Below are 16,776 nucleotides of genomic sequence, written 5' to 3'. Positions count from 1 at the left end.
GAACTGGAGAACTTCTTGGGAGACAAAGAGTTTATAATATAGACTATTTAATAGATCCCCTAATTCCTGGCAAAAGTGACTCTGTGTACTTATATGAGCATAGCAATGCAAAAATCACTAAACTTTATCTACATGGGTGGTTTTTAGTCAGTTTTCTTGAGAAACTATTTACAACAATAAACTGCACCCATTAAACATGTGATTCAAAAGTTTTGGAAGTTTTATATACTAATTAAGGTACAACACATTTCCTTTATCACTCCAAATTCCCTATAGTCCTTTGTCCCACCTTATACTTTCAGCTTCCAGGAAATCCTTGATTTGACTTTTGACCACTACAGATTAGCTTGAATTTTAATTTTTTTGTATCTAAGTCTTTTCAGCATGATTATTCTGAGTTTCACCCATATTGGTGCAATTTGCAGTAGTTCTTTTTTTTTTTAGAACAGAGTAATAATTCAATGAATGGCTGTGCTATATTTTTATTATTAATTCATTAATGGGTATTTACACTTGCTTTAGTGTTTTTATTGTGACTTGAGACTGCTATCTAATGCAGACAGAATCAGTATACATTTTCCAATATGAGACAACCAAGATAAAAATTGTAAGTTGCCCCATCTAGCTCATTTCTTAATCTGATTGACTCTGCATCTAAATCCTCATCCTTGCATACAGGACTTCACACACTCCCTGAACACTTTTTATTAAGTTCTCTCATTGCTTTCTCTCTACCTCTCACAATACCACAATGCCTTAACTTGCCTAGTGCAGTTTTCTTGGCATAAAAATTTGTTTCTTCTAGAGTCATCTGCTAAATCTCTACTCCACTATTGATGCATGGCTAGGGTACAGAACCGCCACATGAAGAGGTATATAGGGAAAGGTATGAAGGGTGACATGGAGCTTTTGTGCCCATTTTGGGTGTACCTACTTCTCAGTACCTCAGAGTGATTTATCAACCTGGAGGCTCTCTGAGCCCTTTCAATTAGGATTGTTATGGAGGTTCCATTCAATAGGAACGATTGATTCAGTCTTTGGGCATTGGTGATTAACTCAGCCCCCAGTTTCTCTTCCTTTAGAGGTCAGGGGGTGGGGTTAAAAGTTTCAGCCCTCTGAAAATGTCTTGGTCTTTCTTGCAACAAGCTACCATCCTGAAACTTCCTAGGGCTACCAGTCATCTCATTAGCATAAAAAAAACTTTTTTTTTTACTACTCATATACTCTAAGGGTCTTAGAAGCTCTTGTTTCAGGAACCAGGATTAAGAACAAATATAACAAAGAAACTCCTATTACCTCTTTCACTCAGGGAATTGCAAAGGTTTTGGCAGCTCTTTGTCAGGATCTGGGAGCAGAGTCCAAATATATATTTTATTTTTTTTAACCTTACCCAGAGCATTATACTTTTATCTTATTCTAGCAAAGCTGTATTCATTCTTAATATTCTAATTCCAACTACAAATTCATTCTATTTAGCTGTATTATATACATAATCTTTTAATATCTGTTCAGAGTTACTTAAAAGACTTTTTAGGAAGCAATTGAGGCTGCACTTGCTTTTACCTTTTGAACTGATTTTCTTCCTTGATCCCTGCTTAAGTTTTGACTCTAGAGTTGATATCCTTTATTATTTCATTATTCTTATAAAAATGACAATGGTTATTATAAAATTTCAAAAACTTACTTCCATAGTTTAATTTTACATTGCTTTAATTGACTGACATGAAAGATTGAGAAATTTAGTGTCATTAACTTCTTTATAGCTCTTCTTCACTTACCACTTTGTATAATTAAATTATCATTTGTCAAGGTATACTCATTTTATATTCCTTTCTCAAACTTAAATTTCTGTAGTTATTTTGCCTTACTTATACATTGAAATGGATTAATTGCTAGTCTTTTAGTCATCTTCTATTCTTTTGAGAATTTTTTATTTTGTTTCATCCCTTGATTGCTATTGTTAATTGATGTTGTTCAAAGGGAATCAGAGGTAGGATTACTATGTAATTTGCTGACTAAGAAGAGACATTTTAGAGAGTCAAAGAAGGACTTAGCCAAGATAATAGTATAATAAGAACTATTCTAGACAAATCAGTACCTGGAATCACTCTAAAGTCAGTGGCAGCATGCTCCCTAAATTATTGAATGCTTGAAGTTAGTATTTTTAAGGCATTTAAATAGTGTTAAATGGCTCCTTAAACAAAGGATCTAAAGGCTCAGTAGCTCACTTTCTGGGGCTGATGGATGGATTTGGGGTGTCCACCAATCTATTGAAATCATATCCACAATTCTGTACACATGTTCATTTTTTTCTAGGGTGATTACTATAACATTTATCAGACTTTCAAATGATCCTCTTACACCACAAACATTATTTACCAATTTTCATTTCATAGGAAATTAAAAAAAAAACACTCTAAAAAGTTACATCCTTGAACCAGGCTCTCTCAAGTGCCCTGTAAATAACATCATACATCAACTATACTTTTATGCTATTAAGTTGACCTATTGTTTATTGTAGAACAAATTGATATTCTGTAACAACTCCCGTTTTAGTTTTTAATACCTATTTCATGAAGACTCATGAAATACTATTAGTGTTAGACAATAGTATTAGTGTTGCTTTCTCCTTCTGACCAATTGTTATCCATACTTTATATGTTCCCTTAATTTTTTAGGTTGATTCCTTCCATAGTTTCCATTTAGGCTGAGCTATCAGAGAAGTCATCAGGAGATATTTGAAACTATTTGAAATAAGCATCCTAGTCTAGGTTTTCTAGAACAATGGTGTTCATTTCTCTCCTATCAATACTTCTCTTAAGGTTCTCCCCCAATCCACTCTCTTTTCATGGTCCTTATTTTCTCCCTTTTGTGTTCAAAGTAGTGTAACAACTATGAAAATAGTAAAAAATGAATGAATGGATGACAAGTCATTCGCTCTGATTAGGAGAAAACTTGTGAAGAGTTTACTTTCTTTTGTGTCACACAGACTTGACCTAAAACATTGAACATGCGGTGCTCCCAAAAGAGAAAAGACATTAACAAAAAGAAAAAGATTCTGCTTGAAAAATAATATGATAATTCCAATAGTGGCCAGCAAAATGATTGAAAACATATGAAAAGTTAGTGGATTCAAGTTAAAAGAACTACACACATCCGAAAGCTTCCCCCAAAGTGTTCTTGTGCCTCTGTCTCTATCCAGCCTGAAACGACTTTTCCAGGAAACTAAAAGAACATAAGCAAAATTGTGATGCACCCTAGCAGACTTAATGTGTGCAGAGACATTTCCTCATCCCCCAGAGAACAGTTCACACCTGAAACAGCACTATGTAGATTTAATGATTAACTTTTTTAAAAGAGAAAGCCTTTCACCCTGATATTAACAAGTAATGCTACAAATATTATTTGAAATGTTGATAGGAAAACTTAATCTAATCCTTTGTTCTGCAGAAACTTTAGACTTGCTGACTTCTTCTTCACCTTCCTTTGATTACACTTTCCTGAAGGTGGCTGACTCCAGCAAGCCCCATATGGACAGAGCTTCATGTCCTCATATAACCCTCTAGGCTGATTTTCTACCGCCCTTGGCTTGCTCTGTTAAGCCATGTCACTGAAGTTATTGAAGTGTACATTAGCCAAGAGAGGACTCGCTGTTGGTTCTGCCAGAGCAGGGTCTCTTCTTCCTGTTCATCCTTCCCATCTCCTATACATCCACTTCTTTCTGAAAACACTAAAGGAAAGACCTTAAATAGTAAAACCCGAGCAGTTAGGGTAGTGGCAATAGCCACATATGCCTGAGATTGCTCAGCTTTCCCTAGGAGTTTCAGGCTAACAAGGTAAAACTAATGAAAAAATAAAATAGGTTATCTATCTCTCTGTTCAGACCCATGGGGATACATTTTTCTTTTCAGTTATAGCTGTGTTGTTTTTGCACTTCCCTGAACAGAGCTTAGAAGTAAGATGTTCGAGACTCAATAACATGCCATATGTGGCAGGTTCAGCTGAAGTTCATCCACAAATATTGAGCATAGGGGAAGCTTTGGAAAATATAATATAGGATATCTCAGCCCCTTTATGGTATTAATTTTCTCTCACATCCCCTTCAGTTGTTCTGTGCATGTCTTCTGGCCTGTTTCTGCCTGTTTTCTTCTAACTTTCCCTTCCAGGGGAAAATTTCTGACAAATTGACACGAATGTCTTCACTCATGACCCATGTCATTTGTTTTGCTTATATGCTTGGTTAAATACTGGATCTGGCTCATATTTTCCATGTAGAATTTTAATTCGCTATTCTCAAAGTAGAAAGAATAACTCTTCATTTTTCAATGAAAAAAAATATGCATTAAATTAACCTTTCAAGTAAATAAACATCTAAAAATTAGTAGGGAACTTACAGCTGCAAGTTCCAATAACTTAAAAATTATTGCTTACACTTTATATATTCTCTTAGATCTTGAATTCCCCAAGTGCTATTCAAGTTACTTTTCAAGAGTTAGACCCTGATATATGGCAAAAACACAAAAAAGATAAACAACTATTTAGTTATTCTGATTAGTGTAGATAGTTTATCGTTTTATTGGCATAATTTACTATAGAATAAAAATATTCTACCTCAAATAATATGCTTTTTAAGAAAACTTGGATCATTTAGGAGGTAACTCCGATTTTCACTTTGCTTGGTCTATGTTAATTATGTATTTACTCAGAATCTGTTTTTATTTCTGGTAGGCAAAAAGCTGTACTGTGTTTCCTTCTGATTTTGATCTTGCTCTTACTCTGTGCTTCCTTCATTTCAAAGAAGTAATTCCCAGTAGTCGTAGTTAAGAGCAGGTTGATTCTAAAACATACACATTTTACCATGTTTTATTCCCCCAAAGGGGACTATAGCATCAATTTAATTTGTTTCTGTTTTCTTGCCTCCTGGTGCTACTAAAGAGTATACTGAAGAGGTCATTTAACTCCTCTGAAATTTCTTGCAGTTTCCTTAACCAGGTCTTTTACATTAATTGGTAAGTAGTTTTTCCTAATTGAATCACTATCAAATTCCCAAGATGTCTAACCACATCATATTTCACTATTCTATTCCCAGAGTAGGAATCTCTTCATTCTTTGAAGATAGTTTGCTTCATACTGTAGAAGGTCATGTTCATCTATGTGATCTTCATCAGTTACTCTCAGCTCCTCCAGTTATGCCCTTGATTCCATCTTCCCCTCTCCCTTCTCTGGGATCTTTCTCTATAAATTACCCAATTTTCTCTTGGATCTGTTGTCTCTGCCTAAGACATCTACAACCAACAAAAGTGATGTTTCTTCAATTCTACTCAAGTTTCCTTTCTGCAAACTTTTAAAAATCATTATTATAATGATTAGTGCATATTAATTGTACAAAATAATGATTTCATTGTGACATTTTTATCCTTTCTTATAATGTGCTTCTTCTTTCCTTGACTTAATTTTTGATTCCTCACAATGTAGTCTTTACCCTTACCACTCCATTGGATCCAAACTCAAAGGATGCTGACATATAATCTAATATCCTTTTCTCAGCTACCCATTACTTTTTGTACTATTTGACAGAGTGGATGACAACATCTTTCCGGAAACCAGAAAGTATTTCCAGAATTCTGAGCAATATTTTTTTGTCCATGCCCTGTTTCTTTACTGCAAACTTGAAACTGTTTTCTACCTGCAACATCCTTTGTCTCAATATCTTTATTACAGTTATCCTACCAGGAATTTTTCTCTGTATGCTTTCTATAATGCCATCTTTTTCTGGAATTTTCCTGTTTTAAACATCTTTTTCTGTGTGAATAGTTCCAAAATCCATTAATCCTGAATTGAAGGCCTACATTTCCTGTTTTGGCTGAATTTATTCACATTAAATTCTACTAGGATATCAAACTCCACAGGTCCAGAACAGAATCAATGTTTTTCTCTTTTACCAAACTGCCTTTTCTGTTGTCTCCTCTTCTGTAAATGACATCACCAACTTCCCCATCATCAAAATAAAATATTGACATTTTCTTGGACATACTATTTTCTTACTTCCTGAGCCATGAATGCCCAGACTCTCATAAATATGCTGTCCTATTAGCCCTGAGCAGACAAACTTTTTTCTTTTATTTTTTTAAGTTGTCAATGGACCATTATTTTATGTATTTAAATGTGGTGCTGAGAATTGAACCCAGTGCCTCACACATGCTAGGCAAGAGCTCTACCACTAATATGACCCCACCCCAACAAACTAACTTTCTTGAGGCACACAGTTATACTTTATTTCCTGTTTAATAACTTCTTATAATTTACAAAATAAAATACAGACGTTAGTGTGGCATTTATGGTTGTTCACAGCACAGCTGTTCTATACCTATTTCTAGTTCCCAATGCTGCACTGAACATCAGGCTAGCAAATTGTTGTCTCTAGACTCACCTTCTGATTACTGGCCCTGAGGCTCTGCATGTCCCTAAAAGCTTTCTTCATCCTTCCCAGTCTTTTTGGTCTAAATTCTATGTATTTTTCAAACGCTACCTTTTTGAACTTTTCCCTGATCTTCACAACTGAAAGAAATTTTTCTATCCTCTGAACTCCAACCACATTTTATTAACATAGTCACACCAACTTTCTTTCGCTTAGTGTTTACATAGACTATATGGACTGTTTTCTCTATTCTTTTGTTTGTATCCTATTTGCATCTCTCTATTTATTTGTTCATTTATTTGCTATTTGCATCTTTATGTGCATAAAATGTATTTCTTGTAAACAGCACAAGAGTTGAGTCTTGCTTTTTTTCTTTTTTATCCAATCTGGCAATCTGTGTATTTTAATTGTGCTCTTTAGAGCCATTTATATTTATTTGAATTACTGATATGTTTAAGCCTGCTATTTTAGTGTTTTATTTCTTCTCCTGACATCACAACTTTGAGTCTCCAGTGGGCTTAAAGCTTATGATTCTGTAGGCTATATGATTTGTTCTCATTGTTTCAGTTAGGATCATTGTTTATTGTGCCTTTTTGTATTCAAAAAAGAAGCAAGAAATTCTTTACGGAATTTTATAATTTTCACTTAGACTTGGTTCCCCCAGAAACCAAGTCTGGGGGAACTTGAGTTTGGTTCCCCCAAAACTAAGAAAAGGATTTGAGTTCAAGTAGTTCATTTGGAAAGAGATCCAGGATACCCCAGTAAAGAATCAAGAGGATTTTTACCCCAAATGCAGATTGCAGAATCACGTCGGTTACTCATCCACAATTTTACATAATGCCCTATTAGTAACTGTTGTATTCTGCTACCTTTCCTATCTTAATCTAATGTATAAAATATGATATGTCAAGAGCTTTGTAATGTTGTGAACAACCAATAAAAAATAAAATAAAATAAATAAAATGATTAAAAAAAAAGAATCAAGAGGAAAAGGGGGCTGGGCTGGGGATATAGCTCAGTTGGTAGAGTGCTTGCCTTCCATGCACAAAGCCCTAGGTTCAATCCCCAGCACCACCACCACCAAAAACTGAAAAAAAAAAAAAAAGGAAAAAGAAACAAGAGGAGAGAGATGAAAGAGATATTATAGTAGGTACTGAGAAACTGTGGTACAATCTCACTGGGAACTTCTGGAAAGCTGGACTCAGACTTAGTGAAGAACATGGGTATTTATCCACCAACTCTCATCTATTATTGATTAATAGTCTTGCCAGTGACAGTTTGCTCCAGATGAAAAAGGACAGAGAAACACAAGCAATATGAGATGTTTGGGCAGAACTGTTATTTTAAACTCTCTAATGGCACTGTATTTTTCAGGCATATGGACATATGAGAACCAATGTCACTGAAAGAAGAATTCTTGCTTGACTTGGTATTCTCCCAGCATTGTGACTCAGATGTCAAGGCAACTAATATTCGATAAATGAGGAATTACGTTATATAGTTCCAATATGGAGAATTCTGGTTGCCTCTTTTTTATTTCCTTCCAAAGTCACATATACTCAGAATATAGTTTGGTTCCTTAGTTACCAGAAAATGTTAAATTCACCACTGTGGTTGGAAATTTTCAGAAATAATATTGATTTTCCAGCTAATTTGAATATACTATATATGTGTATAGTTGTACATTGATGCAGTGTCTTTATTTTGTTTATATATTATGTGGTGCTGAGGATCGAACCCAGTGCCTCACTTGTGGGAGATAAGGGCTTTACCTCTGAGCCATACCCCAGCCACCTTGAATATACTATGTTTTAAAATATAATTTTCAACTATAAACTTTATCTAACAGATTTCATATTATTTGCAGCCAACAATGATAAAGTGTCCACGAACAGTTGTTTGTTATATTTGTGGTCGTGAATATGGAACCAAATCTATTAGCATCCATGAGCCACAATGCCTGAAAAAGTGGCATAATGAAAACAACTTGTTGCCTAAAGAGCTAAGGAGACCAGAACCAAAGAAACCAGAAATCAGGACCATTACTGGTAAGTCCTTAGAGTGACTTGAGTACAAGACGGGAGACTTCTCTCTTTAAAATCTTATAAGTAGAGGTATTCTTTTTTAATTGTTCAAACACCTAAAATCAGCAACATTTACTGCCTTGGCTTCAGCCAAATAGGAAAAACAGCAGTGGAATGCCCGTGCAAAGGGTTGTCTTCAGATGCTGAGACATAAAGACACTATGTCCTGGCAAGACTGCATGAGAGGAACCCGCTGGAATTTACTATATTTTCCAAGAGTTAGTTTCATATATTATCACACATAACACTTAAAAAACAGAAAGCTTAAAAACCTTTGGTGAATCTAGAGTCCTGATTTTACATATGAACGTGTCTGTGCAGAGCAGGGATAACAAATTTAAGTGCTTACAGGATCCGCTATCGTCAGGTTACAAATTAATTAATGGGTCTGTGTGTAGGGGAAGGAAAAAATGAAGAAAAGGAAAGGTGGGGACTGTGGTGAGCTGGAGAGCATCAGCTCTCTCCAAAGGAAATAGCAGCTGCCCAGGAACAGCTGGGGCTATCATTAAGAAATTTAGCCCAATGTGGCCATATCTATCAGTAATACTAAAGAAACTGGGAATGTAGACATTCATACAAAATATCCACATTTTTAAAATGTGTGCAATTAATAATTTGTGAAGCACTGTGCAAACCAAATGAAATTGTCACGTGCGACTTTGTCACAGAACCTCATATTTACTCATTTAGGATGTTATAGAATAGTTATAGAATATTTTTGCCATATGAGCTCAGACTCACCATATTTCCACCATTGTTGTTTTCTCAGTTACACTCCTCATTCTCTTCAAAGGAAATTTTTGGTTTTAAGAGGAGTATCTTTTTTTTAAGAGAGAGAGAGAGAGAGAGAGAGAGAGAGAGAGAGAATTTTAATATTTATTTTTTAGTTTTCGGCGGACACAACATCTTTGTTTTGTATGTGGTGCTGAGGATGGAACCCAGGCCACCCACACATGCCAGGCAAGCAGGCAGCCGCTTGAGCCACATCCCCAGCCCCAAGAAGAGTATCTTTTAGTTCATTTATTCTCCTTTGTATCTATAGATGTGCAAGTGCTAAAAGGTACCTTGGAGGTCATTTTAGTGTCAGCTAGTCCAACATTCCTGTTAAGATGTGAGTCAAGGAGAGTTTATAACAACCCACGGAGCAAAATCTAGATTGTCGTAATAAAGTTCTAGCTGCTGCTAGAATGGAACTATCCACAGTCCTTGCAGACAGGTGGCAAAAGAGCTCAAGATGAAAACATCCACCTATAGAAGGTAGAACACTTGCCCACAGCCAGATTGTTTACCTTCTTGAAAATCTCTTCCCAACAATTCTCATCTTAAATTCACTCTCAGTGTCAAAATCTATTTCCTATCCTTCTGATCTTTACCATTTTCTGTGCTGACCATAATTATCCAAAAACTAAAAGAAGTAAGAAGAATGGTGACTCAAAAGCCCTGGTGGGATACTATCTTGTTGTTGCTTATGACAGAAAAAGGAGATCCTATAATTTTACTTCCCTGAAGTTTTTCTCTTGATCCTATGCTACTATTATCTCTGAAGGTGCTCTTCATCCCTAGGTAAATAGAATGCACATCACTGTTCTCCACTCATGGACTTTTTCGTAGAGTTCAAATGACCCTTGCCTCCAGATCCAGAGTCAAAGCACCATGCAAAAACATTTAGAAATGTGATGAATCACCTTCAAGTTAGAATCAATGACTACTCTGGAATTTTTTAGTCTGTATTAAAACTCATATGAGTAATAAGAAAGTCAGTGCAGTCCTTTTCTCAAAGAGTTTTCAAAGCACTCAAAACACACGTTTATATCCTACATAGAAAGTAATATTTTCTTTATCCAAATAGAAATTAATATTTTCTTTATCCAAAGGAGAAATACTAGGTTGTTTGGGGGTTTAAAATTCCCATGGAGCAAAAAAACAAAGAACGTTAGGAGAAAGCATGTTAAGAATCTAAGGTTTGTTATGTTTGTGTGAACCACTAGATAGAAATCATATGAGATTGTGTAGGCTTTAATGAAGTAATATGTGCCTTGCCAGTGATAAAAACTGAGTAATACATTTTTGAGTGCTTGGCTAAATTTTGGGGGTCTATTTTGGATGATTCTAAGACATAGTCAATTTAATGTACCAAAGTCACTCTATTTGAATAAGGCTTATTAAAGCTAAATCCCACATTGTTTCTCAAAATAAAGCCATATGCCTTTTTCCGCTATGCTCTGCCAATGAAGATTCTATATTTCTCCAACTGTCTACTTTGTTTTCTTAAGAACACTTCTTTTCATCAGATTAAGAATTCTATTTTCATTCTTCATTTAATTAAAGAATCTCTAAGTTCACAGCTATGAAAAGATGATAAATTTTTAGGGTATAATTCATCTTAAATTCACTCTCAATTGTCCAATTTTGGCCTCCAAAAACATTCCACTAAAGGATTATAGAAGGAAAATACAAATACATGTCCTTTTACCGCTGTAAGTTTATATTTAGAGTCAGCTGAAAGAAAGCCAAAAGTTATATTTGCAAGATAATAATATGTAAGCAAAGATGTTAATAATTAGTGAAGAATGCATATCATAACACATAAAACATTGTCTTCCCCTTTTTACATCCAAAGAGTAAAAAACCTCTGGTTCATGGCTAACTTGACTCAACCCTTGAAACAGCAAGCAGTGCTCTTTATTTATTTATTTATTTTTGGCAAAAGTCATATGATTTATTTAAAAACCTCAGTCAACAGGTATTTCCTGAACATATTTTCCATAAAAAGTAGAATATGGTTCTCCAGAATGAAAACTAATTCATTTTACTGTTTCCCCCCTCTTTTCTTTCTTTTTTATTATTATTATTTTTTTCATTTTTTTCTTTCTCTTTTTCTTTAACTTTCCAGCCAAAGGTTTCTATGATCTTGATGCTTTAAATGAAGCTGCTTGGACAAGTGCCCAGAGCCAGTTGGTTCCCTGCAATATTTGTGGGCGTACCTTCCTGCCAGACAGACTGATTGTTCACCAGCGATCTTGTAAACCCAAAGCCGCCAAGTAAAGCCTTTTTCTCTCCACTGGAGTGTTACAGGAATTAATCCCTTTGAACCAAACTGGGCTAGAGTGGGAAGGAGAAAAAGGAGGTGAAAAGAGGGAACATACAAAACTGAAGTTGACTAAATGCTAGCCCAGCTGGGGAGGCCCAGCCCGGTGCTTTGGTGTGAGAGTGTTTGACCACCATTATGGGATGGGGCAAGTGCTTTGGCTTTAACAAGCAGCTGCATGTGCTTACGTACACTGGGGACCGTTTCACACTTTTGTCAGGCAGAATTACAAGCGAGCTGTTTTTTATCAGAGCTGCAATTTTTATCTAAAGGAAATGTCTGAGCCCATCGTTGCTATTTTGCCTGCATTCTACTTTCCTGAACAAGATTTTGAACTTCACAATTAGGATGATTGTTAAGCCAACAGAGGCTTTGAGGGCAACTGGAGGCAATTCCTTCAGTCCCAGCAAGAACTGGATTTCTTCCTATCCCTATGCCTTCTGATCCAGGGACATTTTGACATCGAGTTTCTTTTTTCCTTGAAATCCTTCAACAAAACAGACATTTTCAAAAAAACGCTGAGGACTTGAAGTATAGGGACCATATCTAACTCACATTCCCTTGATAATGGCAAGGAATGCTTTGGAGATTTCCTAGCCAGTGTCACCCTCATTGGCAGGAGATGCTGCAGTACAATTCATCACAATGGGTGGAAGCCAGCTCCTGCCTCCCTTAGAAGAAGTCTAGCAAGAGCTCTTTTTGCCCTCATAGGGGCTTATAGGTGTTTCATTGTTGAGGTCTAAAAGTCTGCCAGGAAATTTTAGGCCTCCCCACCCAAGTCCCATGCACAGTAATTGGGTTGTGAAAGTGCTCTGTATTTTACAGCTCTTGAATGTGTATTCATCCAGGCAGGGCTGTCCTGGGAGAAGGCCAGGGCCAGGGAGGTGCTCTGTCCAGGAAATGCTGCTCCCCCAGGCATCATGGCATGGCATGGACTCCCAGCAGTCTTGCTTAAGATCTTTGTTCATTTTATGGCTGAATTTCAGGGCCATTCTGGATCCACTGGGTTCTTGCAAGCCTTGCATCCATGACCTTACACAGCATAATCAGCTCCAAATTATACAGGCAAAGTCATTCAACCTAATATTTTGGTCATACATCTACTTATTACACAGGGTTGGGTTAGGATAATTGTGCTAATTGTTCTGTTTTTCCTGCCTGCTCCAAAGGAAGCAAGAAACAAACTTTTTAAAAACTCTGTAGATACCCTGGATTAAGAATCTTGTAAAAGATATGGCACTATTTCTTTTATCTTGACTAAAATGAAGAAAGAATCTAACATATACTGAGAGTCTATGGATTGGGCAGTGGGCTGAGTATTTTGTGTATATCAGCTTATATACACCTTACTTTAGCCCTATAAGTAGATATCATTATCCTTATTTTACAGATAAAGAACTGATGTTTAGACTAAACAGCTGACTCAAGGTCACACAGAGCAATAGATTAGGGAACAAATTTAGGACTATCGGCTTCTGAGTCCACAATCATATCTGTCTCTGTTTATGCCTGGTGGCATTATTAATATGATTAGCCATAATAACAGAAGATAAGACAAAGGTAAAAATTCTTGCACAATGTCTAATAACTAAAAAAAAAAAATGGAAATCTTAGGATATTTATTGTTCTGCCGCTGGTCTGTGTTTATCTTAGACAGGTAACAATGAGTTAGACCTGCATTTGTGTTAGGGGTTTCAAAAGTAAATTTCTGTGTGTTGCTGATATTTCAGAAATTAAATATCAGGGGAGATAAAGCAAAAGTTCTGCACACAACTTTGAACTGAATGGCCACTCAGAGCCTTAAAAAGATATTCATGGGTATGATAAATCAAACAATAGTGTTTTTATCTATATGAATGAAGTCTTGTGTCAACAACACAAATGAAGTGTTGTTGTGAAGTGGCTGAAAAAAAACAGGCTTCAGGAATTATTCATCCTCAGAGAACACTGAGCCAGCTTGAGATACATCAAGGTGCTCTCTGTGGGGTTTCATGTATGGTTCCACCTCATCTAAGCTACAGATGTTCCATGGAATTAAATCTGGAGCCAGCATAGTTACAATGACCTCAATTCAAGAGTTCTGGTCCATTTTCAACACAAGTCATCAAAGTCTTAACATTAATAGGAAAGAGCTCACCTGATCTCTACCAACTGCCCTCTCCCAATGAGTTCACATCTGCAAAGATCTTTATAATTTTAAAAATAGTTCTTTAACAATGGTTAGCACCTCCATGAGCCATGAATTTAACCTTGAAAGAGTTCCTGAAGATATTCTCCTAGATGATGAAGAGCAGATATTAGATGAAGGTATTTGGAACTCTGAGCTAACCCAGGTGACTATTGGTGTGGGATTAATGTTATTATAGGCATCAACAACGATGCAATTCCCTCTTCACTCCGTTACCTAGCACTGACAAATTTTAATTGAATTCTTCTGTAATTGAGGTCACAGAAAGAATTCCAGAATTTGTTTTTCTTTTTCTTTGGGAGAGGGAGTGAGTACCAGGGATTGAACTCAGGAGCACTCGACAACTGAGCCTCATCCCTAGCCCTTTTTTGTATTTTATTTAGACACAGGGTCTCACTGAATTGCTTAGTGCCTGGCTTTTGCTGAGCCTGGCTTTGAACTCTCGATCCTGCCTCAGCCTCCCAAGCTGTTGCCATGCCTGGTCAGATGGTACTCATTTGCACCTTGAATTCACATCAAAACTTCAGGACATGTCCTATCAGAAGGGGACTAAATAAGCACAACCTTGTAGAGGGTTATAAATGGGGAATTTTATACTGTATGTAAGCACAAGTCCTTTAGATCCATCACGAAGGCTATTCAGGTCCCATCATAGTATTTTATTATTATTATTATTATTTACAAATGGGGTCTTAAGGATGGTTCCCTGTTGAACTGCTTTGGCTTGGGGTATACTGGTCTGAGTTCCTTTATTGAAATAAATATTGCTATTGACAATCAGAGCCATTTGTGAGTAAGGAATAGATAAAATGCAGACATCCAAAGACCTCTTTCTGTACTTGTCTTCTACTAATATTTGCAGTATTTTTTTTATACTCCCTACTGAAACTAATTCACATGGCTTGAATCCCACATCACGTCAGGGCAGGAAGTTCAGCCCTTTCCTTCCCGAGTCTTGAGACGTCCTTTCTCTCCTCTGGCAGTGGTCCACCTTCCCTTATCACTAAGCTTAGTTCTGCTAGCCCTGCCTGCTCTCTGTGGCGAGAGATGGAAAACGAGGTTTTTCTGCACTTGGAAGAAACAAACACAAATGAAAAGCAGTCAAGTTTCCAGCAGAGGCCAATTGGGCCATGAAGAGAGAATATACATGAGAAAAAAGCACTGTTATCATAGGATGGTACACTTTTATCCTTGTTCTTTTAAAATTGTATTACAAAAAATATTCAAATTCCAGTGTAATGAAGTCTCATGCTCTCCACATCCAGCTAAACTTAGTTTTGACATCCCACTAAGGTTGAATTTGAATGGTTTCAGTTTGAGCTATTATTATTATTTTTTTGGTTAAAAGGAGAAGGGAGAGGAGCTGGAAGCCCAAAATTCCACAGAATGTCTTACAATGCCTTTCAGTCCTATTTAGTGGAAAAATAAGCTTGAATGTGAGCTTAAATCCCAGGGTAATTGAGAACCGGCTAGGTATCATGGAGTTAAGTACCATCATTGATTCACACTGATTACCCTATAGGTCAATCTGTTTCAGATGCCTCTTAGCTGAGAATGCTAGACAAATTAGTAGTCCCCAAATATGCTGATGCTCAATATTATGGTTTAGATATGAAGTGTCTCCCAAAAGCTCATGTATGAGACAATGCAAGAAAGTTTAGAGATGAAATGATTGGGATATGAGAGCCTTAACCTAATAAATGCACTAATCCACTAATAGAGATTATCTGGGTGGTAACTGTAGGCAGGTAAGGTATGACTGGAGGAGGTGAGTCACTAGGGACATGTTTTTGAGATATATATTTTGTCCCTGGTGAGCAAGAGCTCTAATTCCTTATTGCCATGTCCTTAGATGCTTTTTCTCTTTCAAACTCTTCTACCTTGATGTTTTGCTTCATCTTGGACCCAGAGCAATGAAGTTAGTCATCTAAGGTCTGAGACCTCTGAAACCATGAGATCCAAATAGACTTTTCCTTCTCTAAAATTATTCCTGTTAGGTCTTTTGGTCACAGTGACTATATATATATATATATATCTCTCTCTCTCTCTTATATATATATATATATATATAGTCACTGTGACCAAAAGACCTGAGAGAGAGAGAGAGGGGCTGTGCAGATGTGATTAAGATTATAGACCTTGAAATTGAAAGATAATCCTGGATTATCCTGGTAGGACCATTCTAATCACTTGGATCCTTAAATGCAGAAGAGGAAGAAGGCAGTAAGGTAGGTAAGAGAGATGGTAGCATAAGAAGAATTTAACAATCCATTGCTGGTTCTGAGATATAGGGAACCATATATAAGGGCCAAGAGATAACTGTAGGGACTAAGGGCAGCCCCCAGATGATAGCCAGCAAAGAAACTGGGGCCTCAGTCCCACAAATGCACAGAATTAAATTCTCCAAATGACTTGAAATGGAGCAAGGAAATGGAGCCTGCCACCCACCCAAATCTCCAGAAATGTATTCAGTCTTGCCAACACCATGTTCTTATCAGGTAAGTCCAGGGTTGAACTTCTAACCATACAGAACTGTAAGAAAATCTGTGCTATTTGACAAAGTTTGTGTAATCATCAACGGCAACAACTGACAACTAACACAAAATACAGATAACATGGTAGAACCAATAAAATCTGTTCATCAGAGAAGTAGAGCTCTTGAATCCATGAGGGACATTGGCCACCTCCATTGTTTTAGTGAGGACAACTAGACAACACTCATTAGGGCAAATAGCCTATGAAAACTCGATCTAAGATTGAGTATTTTGGATATTGGATATATCATCATTTTGCAATACATGTAAATTCTGGATGACAATTTTTAATGTTTTAAAGGAAAATACTGCCTTTTATCTTCTCTGTCATATATATGTGCTTGTTCTAAAAATAACAATAAATGGACAAATGCAGTTATTTGGTAACTGATTTTTACCATCAATAGCCCCAAGGTCTTGCCCACCTGTTTTGTCTGAAAATCATTCTTGTTTTCATTTGTGGC

General features: G+C 36.5%; 1 protein-coding gene across 1 annotated transcript; it reads left to right on the top strand.

The window, feature by feature from the left end:
* Positions 1-8,286: 8,286 nt before the first annotated feature.
* Znf475 (zinc finger protein 475) lies at positions 8,287-11,563 on the top strand. The gene is made up of 2 exons (XM_078048413.1): positions 8,287-8,466; positions 11,396-11,563. The coding sequence occupies exons 1-2, from the start codon at positions 8,292-8,294 to the stop codon at positions 11,545-11,547; spliced, it is 327 nt and encodes a 108-aa protein (XP_077904539.1). The 5' UTR covers positions 8,287-8,291; the 3' UTR covers positions 11,548-11,563.
* Positions 11,564-16,776: the final 5,213 nt, after the last annotated feature.

This window comes from Ictidomys tridecemlineatus, chromosome 1, assembly GCF_052094955.1.
Source record: "Ictidomys tridecemlineatus isolate mIctTri1 chromosome 1, mIctTri1.hap1, whole genome shotgun sequence".
In the NCBI taxonomy this organism is placed as follows: domain Eukaryota; kingdom Metazoa; phylum Chordata; class Mammalia; order Rodentia; family Sciuridae; genus Ictidomys; species Ictidomys tridecemlineatus.
The sequence above is the reverse complement of the archived record's forward strand: the minus strand, read 5'-3'. Positions and strand labels throughout refer to the sequence as shown.

Bases quoted from the DNA above. Each gene is read 5' to 3' on its own strand.
- Znf475 (XM_078048413.1), top strand. From the start codon at position 8,292: ATGATAAAGTGTCCACGAACAGTTGTTTGTTATATTTGTGGTCGTGAA. The intron at 8,467-11,395 runs GTAAGTCCTTAG...TTAACTTTCCAG, and splicing joins AGAAATCAGGACCATTACTG to CCAAAGGTTTCTATGATCTT.